This window comes from Glycine soja, chromosome 14, assembly GCF_004193775.1.
Source record: "Glycine soja cultivar W05 chromosome 14, ASM419377v2, whole genome shotgun sequence".
Taxonomy (NCBI): Eukaryota; Viridiplantae; Streptophyta; class Magnoliopsida; order Fabales; family Fabaceae; genus Glycine; species Glycine soja.
Window position 1 is genome coordinate 43,738,950 of NC_041015.1, and position 18,902 is coordinate 43,757,851.

Below are 18,902 nucleotides of genomic sequence, written 5' to 3' on the forward strand. Positions count from 1 at the left end.
TTTGAATTTGAATTTCAACGTTCAAAGGCACTAGTAATCGATTACCAAAACATTGTAATCGATTATAGTTTTTTGAAATTAATTGGAACGTTGTAAATTCAATTTGAAAACTTTTTCAAAACAATTTTGCTACTGGTAATCGATTACAACAATCTGGTAATCGATTACTAGAGAGTATAAACTCTTTGGTAAACATGTTTTGAGAAAAATCATGTGCTACTCAATTTTTGAGAAAAACTTTCCATACTTATCTTGATTAAGCCTTCTCTTGATTCTTGAATCTTGAGTCTTGAATCTTGATCTTGATTCTTGAGATCTTGAACCTTGAATCTTGATTCTTGACTCTAAACTTTCTTCTTGAGTCTTGAATTCTTCTTGATTCTTATCTTGAACTCTTGAATTCTTCTTGATTCTTATCTTGAACTCTTGAATTGTTCTTGATTCACTTGAGTTGTTCTTTGATTGATCTTTGAGCTTTTTGTCATCACCTTTGTCATCATCTTTTGTTATCATCAAAACACCTTTGAATCACCTTTGATTCACCATGAAGCTTTGCTTCTACATGATGTGGAATGACGAGGCATGAGCTAGACTCGAGATTTGTATTAAACACACTATCCTAAAGGATTTATAGAAGATTTGTACTATATCAAGCCTATTTTTTCCAATCTCATGCACGCGAGACCCTTGCATCTTTCTAGCTAGTTTAACCCATCTTATCTCACATAGATATATATACTCTTTTAGAAAGGCTAAACTACTCAATGTGGGACTTAGAACTTTTGAAATACTTCACAAAACACAACATTTCCTTCTCTTATATGGTGCTAAACTTCCTCATTTCTAGCTAATATGGGATTTCACTTCATACTTGTATTCAAATAATCTCCCCCTCAAGTGTGAGTCTCTTTCACATGCTAGTCTTCCCTTCGAGCAAAAGCCATTTTCAATCGACAAGTATCTAATGGTGGCCCTTAGAGCTTAACCGTGGCTACCCCCTGCTGGTCTAGTCATTGCTGCCAATATACTTTAGTACTTTGCACTGTCTCACTCTCCATTGTTTCGCGGGACATGTTGTCTGACCTCTATATATGGACTTACCTGCCAAGAAGATTTTCGATACAAGAGATCTCTATGTCCATAGATCCACCGCCAACTCCATTATACTTATTCGAGCTGATCACTTGGTTGAACCATCGATTCTAATACCAATTATTGTACATTTGAGCGGGGGTAAACATCGAGGAGATTAACACCAATGAGTAATAAGCAACAACATAGGTGAAATTGACACCACACTTTAACTCAAAACTGAAATTCTGATATCAGGGGACAGATGTCGTACAGGATGTCACGACATCACGCTTCAGAACATGCAGTTTATATGTGTCTGTATGAACGGATTAAGCAAGTAAATAACACAAGAGAATTGTTTACCCAGTTCGGTGCAACCTCACCTACATCTGGGGGCTCCAAGCCAGGGAGGAAATCCACTCTCAATAGTGTTAGTTCAAGGTCTAACAACCCCTGTTTACAACCTTCTCACCTAACCACTACCCGTGCGATCTCTACCTAAGACCCAATCTTAGATATGAGAACCTCTGCTCACTCCCTCTCACTCACACTCCCGTGTTTACAATTTATTCAAAGACACACCAGAGATCAACTCTGAACAAATGGGATCAACCCTACACACTAGAGATCAACTCTAGACACAAGAGATCAACTCTACACACTCAGGTCCAACACTTGATGTTAGGGTACCATCAAGGTGGCTCACAAAAGACTCAAGTCCCAAAAACTCACAAACTAACTCTTCAATCCCGGACTTGGTACAGAACTCGTGCAGCCTCCATGATTATATAGCCGTGTACGATTCTGGGCTGCAAGTTCTTGATGCTGGAGGAGATCTATCTTCTTCCTGAAAATCTGCAGTTAAAGAACTAAAAGATAACTTTTGATCTTTTAGTTTGAATCTTTAATCTTTAATCTTTAATCCCTGAACGAACTCTTCTACTTTGAAATTCGAACCATAATGATCTTTTAATTCGTTCCTAAAGATAGATCTTCTAATCTCTTGCTAACTGCACAATAATCTGTTAAAGATATAACAGATTTATATGTCCAGTATTTTCGGGCCAGATGTCAGGACATCGTATCCGACATCTTGGATCCTGCAGCTTCAATGCTTCACTTGACTTTTATCTTGCATTGTACAGCAACTCCAGTATTCTCGGGCAGAATGTCAGGACATTGCATCCGACATCGTGGATCCTGCAACTTCAATTCTTCATTTGACATTTTATCTTGCCTTGTGCATTGTGCAACCCGATCTTATTCCTTGACATATCGTTGGACATCATGTGCAGCAACTCCAGCTTTCCTTCATTGTCTAAGTGCTTATGTTTTAACAAAATCTTAGCCAATCTTTTAAAGCTCAGTAGAGCTAAACACTAACAATCTCCCCCTTTGGCAAATTTTGTCTAAAACATACTTAGACACTTCCTGAGCAGGTACGAGCAGTTATGCATGTGGGATCAGCAACTTCCATTTTCAGAGTAATCAAGCACAGCGGAAATTCTTCAAGTTGCTAATCTACAAGTCTTCTCCAGGATGTCAAGACATCTCGCGTGACATCAGCTTTCTGCTTCTGCTCCCCCTGTCTCCATGCTTACTGCATCATCTTCTATCAGCTACTAGTCTTCTCCAGGATGTCAAGACATCTCATGCGACATCCGCTATCTGCTCCCCCTGTCTTCATGCTCCTACTGCAGCATCTTCTAGTAGCTTACATCAGTCATCATCAGCAGCAGTCTCCCCCTCAAAATCGTGTACATACAACTCCCCCTCAAGGTCATGAATCATGCATACATCGTATCCTACTATCCTACTGCCATACATTATACATTCAACATAATCATGCATAATAGCAAGCATAATACTATTACTCCCCCTTTTTAGACATAAATTTGGCAAAAGTAGGATGCATGAAATGAATGTGCGAATATTACAGACCAATAACAATTAATTGTTCAAAGGGACATGCCCCTTTAGCTAATAAAAGTGAAAAGCAAACATAAGGGTCTGATGATCATGGGGTGGCTTCAGAATCATCATCTGATTCTGTCTCTTCTGCTGCATCTTCCTCTTCCTCAGCAGCTTCTTCTTCTTCTTCAGCTGCTTCTCCTTCTTCCTCAGCTGCTTCTTCATCATCAATGCCACTCTCTGAGAGCCTTTTGATCAGCAGTTCTAGCTCCATCTTCTTCTCTGTGGTGGCTTTGATGGTTGCTTCCAGCACCTTGCATGTGTCCGTGAGTTCAGCAATCAGAGCATCCTTGGACACAGCACCTAGAGCAGCAGCTTTCCCTGATGTCGAGACAGATGTCGAGACAATGTCTGGGACATGTGTCCCTTCAAACAGTTTGTAATGCAGGGATAGAGGAGATTCTCTCTTCATCACAGAGTCAGTGTAGTTTAACATATTGGGATGCTGACTCAACATAATGCCACATAATACAGTAGGGAAGGCAATGGGTAATTTGACAGCAAATGATTCTGAATGCTTAACAGTTTGATCAAAGATATAGTTTCCAAAATTAAATTTGGATTTGGTTCCAACAGCATACAGAAATTTACCCAAACCTGTGGCAACAGTGGAAGTATGATTGGTGGGAACCCAGTTTGCAGCTCCAATCCTGTGCAGAATTGCATACTTCACACTTAGCTTCCCTGCTGAAAGCTTCCCTTTCCTTGGCCAATGCTGGACTCGTTTGGCAGTGATTTCCTTGGCAATTTGATGCTCAGAAACAGCAATATCTATCACTCCATCAGTAGGTCTGCCCAGATACTTGTTAATCACAGCAGGAGAGAATTTAACACACTTTCCTCTGACAAACACCTTTTGATACTCATCACTTTTTCTGTTAGATATGTCAGAGGGAATGTTGACAATGAATTCCCTGACTAAGCCTTCATAGCAATCTCCCAACTTGCTGACAGTCTTCAGCAGTCCAGCAGCCTTGATGAGGTCCATGATCTCCTTGCAATCCAAGGCAGCTCTTCCCAGTTCTCTTTCCAAGGCCAGTCTTCGTTGATACACGAATTTCCACCTTTCAGCATTGCCAATGGAGTGGAATGAAATGTTGTCCAATGGTGCATCAGGAACATTTTCCGGCACCTTCTTCCCTGAAGTCTTGGCCTTCTTAGATGTTGAGACATCTAGTTCGACATCCTCATCAGAATCGGATGAGGAAATTTCTTTCCTCTTCTTGGAGGGGATAGCCACCTTGCTTCTTCTGGATGTGGCAGGAGTGATTGGAGTACTCTTCTTCTGAGCCATAGTCTTGATTCGTCCAGACCTCTTAAGGGGAGTTTTTCCCTTTCTGCTTTGTAACCTTTCTGCAATGCCCGGTGCCAACCTGTTGGCAATGGGTTCTTCATCAGATTCTACTTCTTCAAGGTCAATGAGGTTACCTGGAGCAGGTTCTGGTGCCCTTGGTGCAGGAGTCTCCTCTGCGGCTTGATCATCTTCCTCAGTTGATCCCTCTTCACTGGGTGAAGGGAGTGCTTCAGCATTTGGAGCGGAAGATGTTGGAACATCTTTCTTGACATCAGGCACAGAAACATTTGGGTTGGACGATGTTGGGACATCTTCATCAGCTTCAGGAGCAGAGGCGTCTTTCAAGATGCTACTCACAATGCTGCGTATTTTCTTGTCCATCTCCGTGTCTACTTCCCTAGGACTCGTTGCAGGGCTAGGGTTTTCAGCAATCTTCACTCCCTGTGGTCTTCTGGGAACCAGTTTCTCAGGGACAGAGGCTTGACCAGGAATTATTTGGATAGGTTGGATGTTGAGTTCAGGTTGTTCCTGGTGTGGAGATGATGGGACAGATGGTGAACCAGAAGCTGCAGTTTCTTTTGATGAGGTAGCCATGGAAAAGCAGAGCGTTTGGAATGATTTCGTAAATCTCAGAAAACTATTGGGAAATGCTGATGAAAACACGAATGTCAAGCAGATATATATTTGAATGAGGAATGTAGAGGGCCGTGTGAAGCAACGGTCGAATTTTCCTTGGTTCAGTAGTGAACGTGCTATTAATGCTAAGTGATTCGTTTGGGCACGTTCAGATTGCTGTAGTTGCTATAATTCCTCTAGCACACAAATGCCCAGCTTGCCCCTCAGTTTTTCAAACTGATTTGCATCCAAAGCCTTTGTGAAAATATCTGCTATTTGTTCCTCAGTGTCAACATGCTTCAGTGTGATCACTTTATCATCAACAAGATCTCTGATATAGTGATGTCTAATGTCAATGTGCTTGGTTCTGCTGTGTTGAACAGGATTTTTAGAAATATTAATAGCACTCATGTTGTCACAGTACAATGTCATGACATCTTGTTCGACATTGTACTCCTTCAGCATCTGCTTCATCCAAACTAGCTGTGAACAGCTGCTTCCTGCTGCAATATACTCGGCTTCTGCTGTAGATAGGGACACACAGTTTTGCTTCTTGCTGAACCATGAAATAAGATTGGTTCCCAAATAGAAGCATCCACCAGAAGTGCTTTTTCTGTCATCTGCACTTCCAGCCCAATCAGCATCACAATACCCAACCAGCATTGGATTTGAACAATGACAGTACATAATCCCATAGTCACTGGTGCCATTTACATATTTCAAAATTCTCTTTACTTGAGTCAAGTGACTTATCTTAGGATTGGCTTGATATCTTGCACAAACACCTACTGCATAGGTGATGTCGGGTCTGCTAGCTGTTAAATATAATAAGCTCCCTATCATGCTTCTGTACAGGCTTTGATCAACACTGGTGCCAGCTTCATCCTTTGACAGTTTCAAGTGAGTAGGTGCAGGTGTTCTTTTATGGCTGGCATTCTCCATCCCAAACTTCTTGACAATGTTCTTTGCATACCTGCTTTGTGAGAGGAATATGGAGTCCTCCATCTGCTTCACTTGAAGTCCCAGAAAATAAGTCAGCTCTCCAACAAGACTCATCTCGAATTCAGATTGCATCTGTTGGACAAAATGTCGAAGCATCTCATTCGACATCCCTCCAAACACAATGTCATCAACATATATCTGTGCAATCATCAAGTTTTCAGCATCTTGCTTGACAAAGAGAGTCTTGTCAATTCCTCCCTTCCTATACCCTTGCTGAGTAAGGAACTCTGTTAGCCTTTCATACCAAGCTCTTGGAGCTTGCTTCAATCCATAGAGAGCCTTCTTGAGCCTGTATACATGATCTGGATGAGTCGGGTCTGCAAATCCCTTTGGCTGCTCCACATAGACTTCTTCATTCAGGTATCCATTCAGAAATGCGCTCTTCACATCCATCTGGTACAGCTTGAATTTGAGGATGCAAGCCACACCAAGTAATAATCTGATGGACTCAAGTCTAGCAACTGGGGCAAAAGTCTCATCAAAGTCTACACCTTCAATCTGAGTGTAGCCTTGAGCAACCAGTCTGGCCTTGTTTCTGGTTATGACACCTTCTTCATTGGTTTTGTTCTTGAAGATCCACTTGGTGCCAATCACATTATTTCCCTCGGGCCTAGGAACTAGCTCCCAGACTTCATTCCTTTTGAATTGCTCCAATTCTTCTTGCATGGCATTGATCCAGAACTCATCTGTCAGTGCCTCTTTCACGTTCTTGGGCTCAATTTTGGAGACAAAACATGAGTTTGAGACGATCTCAACCTCCCTTGATCTTGTAGTGACCCCTCTGTTTGGATCTCCTATAATCAGCTCCTTGGGGTGCATCTTCTGGATTCTAATGGAGGGTCTCTTGTCAGGTTGGTTGATGTTTGAATCATCTGTAGCAGGATCAGAGTTTTCTGCATTTTCTCCACTTTTAGCTGCATCTGCTACATTGTCTCCCGATGTTCTGACATCTTCTTCGACATCTTTCTTTCTTGCTGGAGACAGATCATCAACAACCACATTGATGGATTCCATCACTGTTCTGGTTCTGGAATTGAATACTCTATATGCTCTGCTGTTTGTAGAGTATCCCAGGAATATTCCTGCATCACTCTTGGGATCCATCTTTCTCCTTTGCTCTCTATCTGCCAAGATGTAACATGGACTTCCAAAGATGTGAAAGTGCTTGACAGATGGCTTCCTCCCTTTCCAGATTTCATACAGGGTGGTTGAAGTCCCTCTTCTCAGTGTGACTCTGTTGTGGATGTAGCATGCTGTGTTCATGGCTTCAGCCCAGAGATTATAGGGAAGTTCTTTGGCATGAAGCATGACCCGAGCAGCCTCTTGCAAGGTCCTGTTTTTCCTTTCAACTATGCCATTCTGTTGTGGTGTAATGGCTGCAGAGAACTCATGAGTGATGCCTTCAGATGTGCAGAATTCAGTGAACCTGCTGTTTTCAAATTCTCTGCCATGGTCGCTCCTGATTCTCTTGATCACACAGTCCTTTTCTCTTTGAAGTCTTAGACTCAACTCTTTGAATACTTCAAAGGTTTCTGATTTCTCTCTGATAAAGTTGACCCAGGTAAATCTGGAGAAATCATCCACAACAGCATAGGCATACCTCTTTCCTCCAAGGCTTTCAACTTGCATAGGCCCCATCAAATCCATGTGAAGTAGTTCCAGTACCCTGGAAGTGGTCTGATGTTGAAGCTTCTGGTGGGACATCTTGACTTGCTTTCCAATCTGACATTCACCACAGATTCTGCCTTCTTCTATTTTCAGATTGGGAATGCCTCTAACCGCACCTTTGTCCATGATTTTCTTCATGCCTCTTAAGTGCAGATGTCCAAATCTTTGATGCCATCTTCTAACTTCATCTTCTTTGGAGGATAGACATGTGGAGGAGTAGCTGGTTTCTTGAGGTGTCCATAGGTAACAATTGTCCTTTGATCTGCTGCCCTTCATCAGAACTTCACTCTTCTCATTTGTCACCAAGCATTCTGACTTTGTGAAGTTCACATTGAATCCTTCATCACACAGCTGACTGATGCTGATCAAGTTTGCAGTCAGTCCCTTCACCAGCAGTACTTTGTCCAGACTAGGAAGACCATCATGAACTAGCTTTCCCATTCCAATGATCTTTCCTTTAGAGCCATCTCCAAATGTCACATAACTAGTGGAGCAGGGCTCAATGTTCAGCAGGAATTCTTTGACTCCTGTCATGTGTCGGGAACAGCCGCTATCTAGGTACCAATCTTCCTTAGCTGATGCTCTAAGTGAAGTATGAACAACAAGACTAACAGCCTTGTGTTTTGGAACCCACATCATCTTCTTTCTGCTGTTGCCGCTTTGAGTTCCATGATGTGGATGGCCATGTAGATGATAGCAAAAGGGCTTTAGGTGACCGTACTTGCCACAGTAGTGACACCTCCACTTCTTTCTTTTGCTCTTTTTCTGCTGCATTCCATGATGTCGAGACCGATGTTGTGACATCGTGGCTCCAGTCCTGTTTTTGGCAGGAACAAATTCTGTCATGGTCGTTCTGCCAGCAGACTTAGGATTAAATCCAAGCCCTCTCTGGTTTCCAGCATTCTTTCCAAGCAGCAGCACTTCATCAAGCGTAACTGAGCCTTTATTCAGCATCTTTATTGATTTGGTCATGTTTTCCAATTTAGAGTTCAGAAAACCGACTTCTCCTTTAAGTTCAGAAATCACATCTTCATGTGCCTCCTTCTCAGCCTCCAGATCTGCAATGACCTTCTTCAGTTGTGCTTCTTGTTGAAGGATCTTCTCACTTTTGATGCATAGTTTTCTATAGGATGCAGCAAGCTCATCAAAAGTGATTTCACAGTCTGTATCACTTGAATCTTCAGCAGTTTCAAATATCCCAGTGAGTGCATTCACATCTCTGTCAGAATCACTTTCTTGTTCACTCTCTGTATCAGATTGACATACAGAAAGTCCCTTCCTGTGCTTCTTGAGATGAGTGGGACATTCAGCTATGATGTGTCCATAGCCTTCACACCCATGGCATTGAATTCCTTTGCTGTGACTGGGCTTTACATCTGATCTTTTCTGGTATTTACTGCCTTTCCTGATGTCGAAAGGGATGTTCTGGACATGTGGTTTCTGCCTCTTGTCCATTCTGTTCAGCACTTTGTTGAACTGCTTTCCAAGGAGCACAACTGCATTTGTCAGACCTTCATCAGTAGCCAGGTCATACTCATCTTCTTCTCCTTCATCATTGGACATGAAAGCCAGATTCTTGCTCTTCTTTTCAGCCCTATCCGAGAGTCCTAGCTCAAAGGTTTGAAGAGAACCAATGAGTTCATCTACTCTCATGTTGCAAATGTCTTGGGCCTCCTCTATTGCAGTGACTTTCATGTCAAATCTCTTAGGCAAGGATCTGAGGATCTTTCTCACCAGCTTTTCATCTGTTATCCTCTCTCCCAAGGCAGTGCAAGCATTGGCAATTTCAAGAATGTTCATGTGGAAGTCATGAATACACTCTTCCTCCTTCATCTTCAGATTTTCGAATTTTATAGCCAAGAGTTGCAATCTGGACATCTTTACTTTGGAGGTTCCTTCATGAGTGATTTTCAGGATCTCCCATGCATCTTTGGCCACTGTGCAAGTGTTGATCAGTCTGAAGATGTTCTTGTCAACTCCATTGAATAGTGCATTCAAAGCTTTGGAGTTTCCAAGTGCCAATTCGTCCTCTTCTTTAGTCCAGTCTTCTTCTGGCTTCAATTCATCAGTGGGCTTTCCTTCTGTGTCCAGCATCTTGGGATGTTCCCAGCCTTTGATGACAGCTTTCCAGGTTCTGCTATCCAGTGATTTGAGGAAGGCCACCATTCTTGCTTTCCAGTATTCATAGTTGCTTCCATCAAGAATTGGTGGTCTGTTCACTGGTCCTCCTTCTTTCTCCATGTTCATCAGAATTTATCTCCCCAGATCTCACTCTGTGATTTCGAGTGTTGGCTCTGATACCAATTGAAATTCTGATATCAGGGGACAGATGTCGTACAGGATGTCACGACATCACGCTTCAGAACATGCAGTTTATATGTGTCTGTATGAACGGATTAAGCAAGTAAATAACACAAGAGAATTGTTTACCCAGTTCGGTGCAACCTCACCTACATCTGGGGGCTCCAAGCCAGGGAGGAAATCCACTCTCAATAGTGTTAGTTCAAGGTCTAACAACCCCTGTTTACAACCTTCTCACCTAACCACTACCCGTGCGATCTCTACCTAAGACCCAATCTTAGATATGAGAACCTCTGCTCACTCCCTCTCACTCACACTCCCGTGTTTACAATTTATTCAAAGACACACCAGAGATCAACTCTGAACAAATGGGATCAACCCTACACACTAGAGATCAACTCTAGACACAAGAGATCAACTCTACACACTCAGGTCCAACACTTGATGTTAGGGTACCATCAAGGTGGCTCACAAAAGACTCAAGTCCCAAAAACTCACAAACTAACTCTTCAATCCCGGACTTGGTACAGAACTCGTGCAGCCTCCATGATTATATAGCCGTGTACGATTCTGGGCTGCAAGTTCTTGATGCTGGAGGAGATCTATCTTCTTCCTGAAAATCTGCAGTTAAAGAACTAAAAGATAACTTTTGATCTTTTAGTTTGAATCTTTAATCTTTAATCTTTAATCCCTGAACGAACTCTTCTACTTTGAAATTCGAACCATAATGATCTTTTAATTCGTTCCTAAAGATAGATCTTCTAATCTCTTGCTAACTGCACAATAATCTGTTAAAGATATAACAGATTTATATGTCCAGTATTTTCGGGCCAGATGTCAGGACATCGTATCCGACATCTTGGATCCTGCAGCTTCAATGCTTCACTTGACTTTTATCTTGCATTGTACAGCAACTCCAGTATTCTCGGGCAGAATGTCAGGACATTGCATCCGACATCGTGGATCCTGCAACTTCAATTCTTCATTTGACATTTTATCTTGCCTTGTGCATTGTGCAACCCGATCTTATTCCTTGACATATCGTTGGACATCATGTGCAGCAACTCCAGCTTTCCTTCATTGTCTAAGTGCTTATGTTTTAACAAAATCTTAGCCAATCTTTTAAAGCTCAGTAGAGCTAAACACTAACAAAAACCTTAAGGCTCTGGGTTTATGGGTATTTCCTTCGCTTATATGGTGCTAAACTTTAGAATTCCAGTTGCTATTGCTAACAATTGGCATTGAAAGTCTTCCTGGTGGGTAAATCCATATGTGGAGGTCAGGCAACGTGTCCTATGGTCGTGGAACGGTGGAGAGTGCGACAGTGCAAGGTAATAGAGCATGTTAGCGACAATGACTAGATAGGTTAACGCAACCATGATTAAGCTCTAAGGGCCATCATTAGATAATCGTGGATGAAAATGGCTTCCACTTGAGGGGAAGACTACCATGTCGAAGAGACTTACCCTTGAGGGGGAGGCTACCATATGGTAGAGACTTACACTTGAAAGAAAGGCTATTGCAACAACCTCAAACGCCATTACATGAAACACTAAGGTCTTAATGCGAAAATATTCCTTTTTAGTCCATTTAAAACTCTTGAATTAGTTTAATTAACGAAAATATATATGTATTTTTTCCATGCATACAAGCGCGTCATATAAACATCACCCAAAAGAAAGGTCATCAAGTTCTAAAACATATAGGTGCATATGCTCCAAGGCACTACATCATCAAAACATCATGAACAAATCTCCAAACAAAACTCAAGGGTCCTATCAAGGGAATAAATACAACATAGATCCATGAAGATATATAAACCCTAAATTGGTTCCCACTAAGACAAAACACAAATAAATGATGAAGGGTTGGATATCTCCCCTAAGTCCACCACCAAGTCCACATCAACCACGGTGACATGCACCTCAGAGGCTACACCATAATCTGCTCCCATATCGAATGACACGACCATCACAGTTTAACAGAAAACAAAAGAGTAAGCTCATTTTAAAAGAAAAAACATATAAAAGAACTATAAGATCTAGATGTTAAAAAGAGATACAAAAATCCTTCATTTTTCCAATAGTCATGTACTAATACAACTCCTTAAGTAGCGCATCATTCTTAAGTCACAATTATCAATGCATATGTCTAACTATGATGTTATGACATGTTGACTCATTACTCCTGGAAGATTTCACCATTTGAGCGATTAACCCAAGTACATCCCTTAACATAGTCGCACTTTATGATCTGACCATTCGGGGAGACTTGAATTAATCTAGCAGAAGAAGTGTGGTTTTATTGAAAATGGATAAGCATGGGTAATAGCTTACCTCGATAAAGCTTGCAAAGACCTTAACCTATATAGGAATTCACTCATTCAACGTTAACCACCACGACAACCTCCAACACAAGGTTGAGGGCCTTCTTAGCACCCCAACTTACGTGTCTACTCACATTCCATGTCATTTGTCAATGCATGTATGTTATGATCATTCAAATCAATATCATATGTCATCACAAATTCATTCACCAATCCCAACATCATAAGATGTTGTAACATTATAGATTCACCATTCATATATTCATCACACTTATGAACCCACCTATAAATCAATAAGCACAACAAGACATTCCAACACCTTGAATTCTTGCAAACAACTCACCAAAAACTCATGAATGTGAATCTCATGATCTCAACATAAATTCAACTCAAATAATAAAATAACATCGTCTCAACCACATCTCATATCATCATAAATTCATTAAGATCTCAAAATAGTGATTGGACTCAAAATGGCTCATCGGACTCAAAATGGTCATTGGACTCAAAACTGATCATCGAACTCAAAATGGTCATTGGACTCAAAACTGATCACTAGACTCAAAATTGATCATCAAATCCAAAATGATCATTGGACTCAAAATTATCACTGAACTCAAAACGATCATTAGACTCAAAATTGATCACTAGACTCAAAATGGTCACTGGACTCAAAACTGATTCATCGAACAAACAACTACCCAAATTTTAAAAGTCAAAACCTCAAATGCTCAAACTTCCATTTTTAACAACATGATTCATTTTCCAGCAACCTTGAAACCAATTCACAGCAACCTAAGCATAGAAAAGGATAAAACTTCCCTTACATATATAAACCCAAGATGGTGACTCTTTGAAGAAGACAGGGAAAAAAAGTGAGCTTTGGGTCCAAGTGAGAAACTTCAATCCCACAACAACCACACTATACCAGCATCAACTCAACCCCAAAGCCAACCAAAAAAAATCAAAACCTCTTAAAACCAAACTTTTCCATGAAAGTTCATGGTCGCTCTAGGGAAAACAAAAATGAACTCAAAGAGAGGAAGAAGAGGAGATTATCTCACCTAGAGCCAGTCAACAACCACTGTAGGGAGGAGAAATAAGCTTTCTTTTGGCACAACACCAAGGTTCAAGGTTCTCTAATGGTGGTTTTTGGAGAAGAGAGTATTGTGAAGAGAAATTTGTTGAGAGAGAGAGAGAGTTTTAGCACAAATGAAGGTTTTAGGGATATATAAGGTTGAAAAGGTTTCTCCTTCTTACACCTAAGTATTTGCTAAACTCACACCCCTTTCACTAACCATCACAAGCCTATCTTTCTCAAGAGTCAAACTCACTAAACACATACAAATATAAGCAAAACACCATCTCATCAATCATTAATCAATTATAGGAACTCAAATATAATTTTAATTACTATTATAATTTAATTAAATCACTTGAACAACAAATTATGAAAACACAACGTTACAACTACCATATGGTAGAGACTTACACTTGATGGGAAGATTGTTCAAGTGAGAGGTGAAGTCCCATAGCGGGTAGGAATAGGAAGGTTGAGTACCATATAAGTGAGGATAAGACCCATAAACACGAGCCTTAAGGTTTTTGGTTAAAGTGTGGTGTCAAGTTCACTTATGTGGTTTGCTTGAGGTTCATTTGTGAAAATCTCCCCGATGTTAACCCCCCTCAATTTCACAACAATTAGTAATTGGTATCAGAGTCAATGGTTCGATGTGGCGATCGACTCAGACGAGTATAAGATGGTGGTGGTGGATCATGGACATAGGGATCCAAATGGTTAGACGAGGCCGAAGTAGTCACGATTAAGCTCTAAAAGCCACCATTGAATACTTGTGAATTGAAAATGGATTCTGCTTGAGAGGGAGATCACCATATGGAAGATACTCACACTTGAGGGAAAGATTGTTAGAATACAAGTGTGAGGTGAAGTCTCATATCATGTATGATTGAAAAGATTGAACATCATATAAGTGAGGATAAGACTTATAAACTTGAGTCATAAGTTATTGGGTTAAAGTATGGTATCAGGTTCACTTATGTGGTATGCTCAAAGCCCATTGATGTAAATCTCCCCAATGTTTGCCCCTCAATTGCACAATATAATGGATTAAGGGGGAAATGGTATACACAAACGTGGATCTCATTTTTGCAATTAGCCTTGCTCTACATTTAGCTATAAATCATTAGGAATTTAATTCCTCAATAATATGTTTGACGATCACAATATTATTATCTTTTATTTTCAATGTAATCTTAATCCAGTAATTAATGAAAAACCTACTACATATTTACACCCAAGTTATTCTTATATTATACAACATGCATCTAAATGATTATTTGATTTGAGTATATTAAAGTAATTTTTACGAAAAAAAAAAGAGAAAGAGTTAAATGCCTATGCATAATTTAAAATAGTTTTATACTGTCATCCAATCATAAATCATTGTTTGAATTATTTCAAGATAATTATTTTAAAAGTCAACAACTTATCATACATGATGGGATGTGATTATATGATTGTGTAAAACTTTTTACACTATCGGTGTATAATCCTTTTTCTCAAAATGATAATTTGTTTATCTTTTAATTTTATAATTTTAAAATAGATTTAATTAATATGCCATATTATAATGATATTACTACCAACATGCCATTGATCAGACTATAATTTCTTAAGCATGATCTCAAAATGGAAAAAAAAATGTGTTAGGAAGAGAAATTTCATTAAAGGTTATCAATTATATTTTCCGAAGGAGATCATACTTTCTATTAATGTCATGATGACAAAAAAATATTTATGTGATTAAAATAAGCGTTTAGACCCTATAAAATGTGTTTTCTCATATTTTTTTTTGTCATTTGTCATTGTGACATTGATACAAAGTATGCATCAACTTTGTAGATTATCAATCTCCACAAAAACTTGATTAATCGACTATCTTTAGTATGATTTTTTTAGTCACATTTTTTTCGATTTTACAAGATTTGAATTCTAGACTTTGTTTAAGGAATTTCAACCCAATTCTATTTGGACTAACAACATGTTAGTGTCTTCTCATTTGATTTTCTTAATGTGTTTAATCGTATATCCTCTACATCACGGATCTTTTTTTGTGATGATGTGACTAAAAGATGTTTTTTTTAAAAGAAAAACAAATCCGATTTTTTTAATATTGTGGATTAAAATAAAAAATAATTTAATATAAGAAAAACTTATATTATATTAAAAATTTAGAATTTATTCTGACTGAAACAATGAATGGACTAAAAGGACTAAATGGAATTTTTTTAGAGAAATTAGTAAGTTATTTTAGCATATTTTATTTATTTTATACAAATTAAACAAACCACTGTTCTCTAAAAAAAACAATTTTAAAAGAGTTTACAAAATGAATCTAAAATATTTCTTACAAGAACCAAATGAAGTGCTAAGAATAAAAAAAATATTTACCTTACATCTTTATATTTCGTTAACATCTAATGTTATTTCGACTATGTGAATTCCACAAATTTATCAAAATGGACCCATTTTTCTGAATACAGTCGTACCTTGCATAATACAGGTACGTAAACTTAAATTCTGATTCATGTATTGATTAAACAAAATGCTGATTCATGCTTGTCTAACGGTGTTATTATTACGCAAATGACAGAAATCTGCCTAGCATTACTCACTAGACAGATTTTACACATGTTAAATAATTGTTAAGTGCCTAAGAAATGATGTTATAAACTGTATCTAACTTTATAAAACAAGCATTCTTTCAATAAGAGTTTTCCCATTTATTAAAATGACAATTGCTAATTCAGAACACAAGCAATACTATATAAAATGAGTTATATTATTTTTATACACACTTTATATAACACCTAGTGCAATTTATTATATATATATCTCTCCATTGTGTATCATCCATCATATCTTACACTTATTTTATTTTTCATACTTCTCTTTTAGTTGAACAGAAGTATTGTACAAATAAAATTTGTCAAGCAAAATGTTACGATTTTGACACTTAAAAGGTGTAACAATTAAACATGTAAAATTTCTCACCATACCACTATCCCAATAAAGAATCTTCAGGGTTGTTCAAAGGGTGAAACACAAAAGCTTGTAGCTACCGGTTGCAATCATTGCTTGGGCTCACACCCTCATTACCTGCCAAGACCAAATACTTGTCTTTCCTGGTCAAGTTGGTGCATGCAAATCCCAAAGCATTGCATATCTCATTTTGCACGAAATTGGCAACTTCAATCTTGGACTTTCCACCAGCTTGACATGTTTGGGATTGAGGTAACATCCCGAGAAATTTTATGAAATATGTAGGATTTGGATTCAAGAAGTGGAAAAAGGGGTCCAAACATTTATACCCACTAGCTGTTGTTCCGTAGAACATGCTAACCTTGACATCAACAGCCACAGGAACAATGTTATCTGTGAGCTCAGAAAACAAAGGACTAAACCTTAGCAAATAAGGTTCCCTACAAGTTGTTCCCTCAGGACAAACCACAAGGTTCCCTAGGCTCAGCATTTTGTCCATTATTTCTCTGTCCTTCTCTCTGTCTCTTGTTAGTCTTATAGTTCTGATGGGGGACACTATTTCACTCAATCTACTCAAGCTGTATGTGACTGCAGAAAGTGGTTTGCCTAAAACAATTGCAACATAAAGAGGGTCAAGCAAGGTTCTGTGATTGCAAACATAGAGCATCCCCTTTTGATTTTCTTCATAGTGGACCAAAGACAAAGTGCTCTGGGGTCTTGAAACTGTGGTTCTTGTTCCTGAGAGAGCCAATATTGGAGCAGACACATTAAGAGGTAATGCTATGCCTATTGTAAATCTGAAGAGGCTAAGAAATAATCCAAAGGGTAACCAAATGAACAAAGCAACAGAAGATGCAAGAGTTGGTCTGAAAGCCAATCTTCCATCATGGAAGATCAATGGCTTGGGGTACCTCTCTCTTGGAAGAACATGCCAATTTCTCCTCTCATCAGTTATGTAAAACTCCTGCACAAAAAAATAAAACTGTAGTTAGCAAACAGTTATTTAGATTAAACAAGACTTGAAATGTTTTTTTTTAATATTAAAAGGCATGACGACATGAGTTTGGACATGAATGATTGAATCTTTTATATATTTTTAAAATGACCAAACCTTGAATTGTTGGAAAAGCTCCTCCTGGTCAATATATTCAACATGATTGTCTATAATACCAATACTGTTGTTGTTGTTGATGTTGCCCTCTTTAGTTCCTCCATTAACTTTATATGAAGGGATTTTAATTGGCTTCTTACTCTCAAAAACTCCCAAAAAGAAGCCACTAAAGGACTTCAATTCTCTTGCTATAACAGCATCAACCCCTAAATAGTCCTTGAGGAAATTTTCAACCATGACCCTTGGCAACTTACTAGATGCCACTTTTCTCTCACAACATATTACGGCCTCAAAGCCTTCCAATCCAACATCTTCTAAGAAGAACTTTGCCAGAACAGCTGATCCTGTTCTGAATGTGTCCTTTCTGAGGCCAAAGAAGCTCAAGAAAACCATGATCTTCAAACCAAGTTGGTTTTCACCCACCAACCACACCAAGGGGTATGAAAGAAACAAGATGAGAGATCGTAGTACCCCACCAGCTTCAAAAGCAACCAACATGAAGTAAGGGAACAAAGAAGTGGATCGTAACAGAGTACCCTCAAAATTAAAGACTAGTGTTTCATTGTTTCCCGGTTTTGCTTTTTTCTGTACTAAAGAAATGGTTCTCATTTTGCTGTAGTTGGGGTTCATTGTGGATCAAAAGAAGGGATTTGATTTAGCTTTGCAGTTTCTGGCAGGCTTGTTAAGGCAAGAATTAATTAGGGATATATTTGTATACTCTCATAGCCAGAACACGCATTTCCCTTTCCTATCACTTCTGTTCGACAACTATAAAATATGTTGGCCACAAACTATACTCATAATTAGGAAACATAATTTCACATATTCAATTAGGTATGGTAATGGGCCCGAATCCGCGGGGTCTGCCCAGGACCATCCTGATTTTGACGGGAAAAACCCGAGCTGACCAGGATCGGGTTCAGATTTCTCCGATAGTCAAAGTCGGCTTCGGGGTCGAGGATAAGATTATTAATACCCAACTCAAACCCACCCCCAAACCCGTTCCGCTAATAATTAATTTACAAAAATATTATTACATATATACAACACACTAAAACATGAAAATATTTGATTAAATTTTATGCTAGTGTTGAATTGAATTTTATGTTGTTATGTACAATATAAAAATATGTTATGATTACTATTTAAAATTATATTTTTCATTATATGAAAAATTATATTTTTTTTATAGAATTTTATTAAACATGTCGGGGATGGGATGAGGTAGGAAAAACCCCAACCTTGTTGGAGGTGGGGATGGGATAAATCTACACACCCGTTAGGTTTTGAGGGGAGAAACAGGGGCGGAGAAATGGGGAGTCGAGGGTGGGGTGGGGTAAGCAAAACCGGCGCCGACCCACCCTATTGTTATTCCTATATTTAATACTTTTAATCTGTTTATAAAACTTTGAAATCACATCATAACTACTTTTGATATTATTCTTTAATTAAAATTAGAATTTTATTTTGATGCATT

General features: G+C 38.9%; 1 protein-coding gene across 1 annotated transcript; it reads right to left on the minus strand.

The window, feature by feature from the left end:
* Positions 1-16,111: 16,111 nt before the first annotated feature.
* LOC114384583 (probable glycerol-3-phosphate acyltransferase 3) lies at positions 16,112-18,092 on the minus strand. The gene is made up of 2 exons (XM_028344283.1): positions 17,426-18,092; positions 16,112-17,278 (listed from the first exon to the last, which is right to left on the minus strand). Exons 1-2 carry the CDS (start codon positions 18,053-18,055, stop codon positions 16,391-16,393), a joined length of 1,518 nt encoding a protein of 505 aa, XP_028200084.1. The 5' UTR covers positions 18,056-18,092; the 3' UTR covers positions 16,112-16,390.
* Between the last annotated feature and the right edge of the window lie 810 nt (positions 18,093-18,902).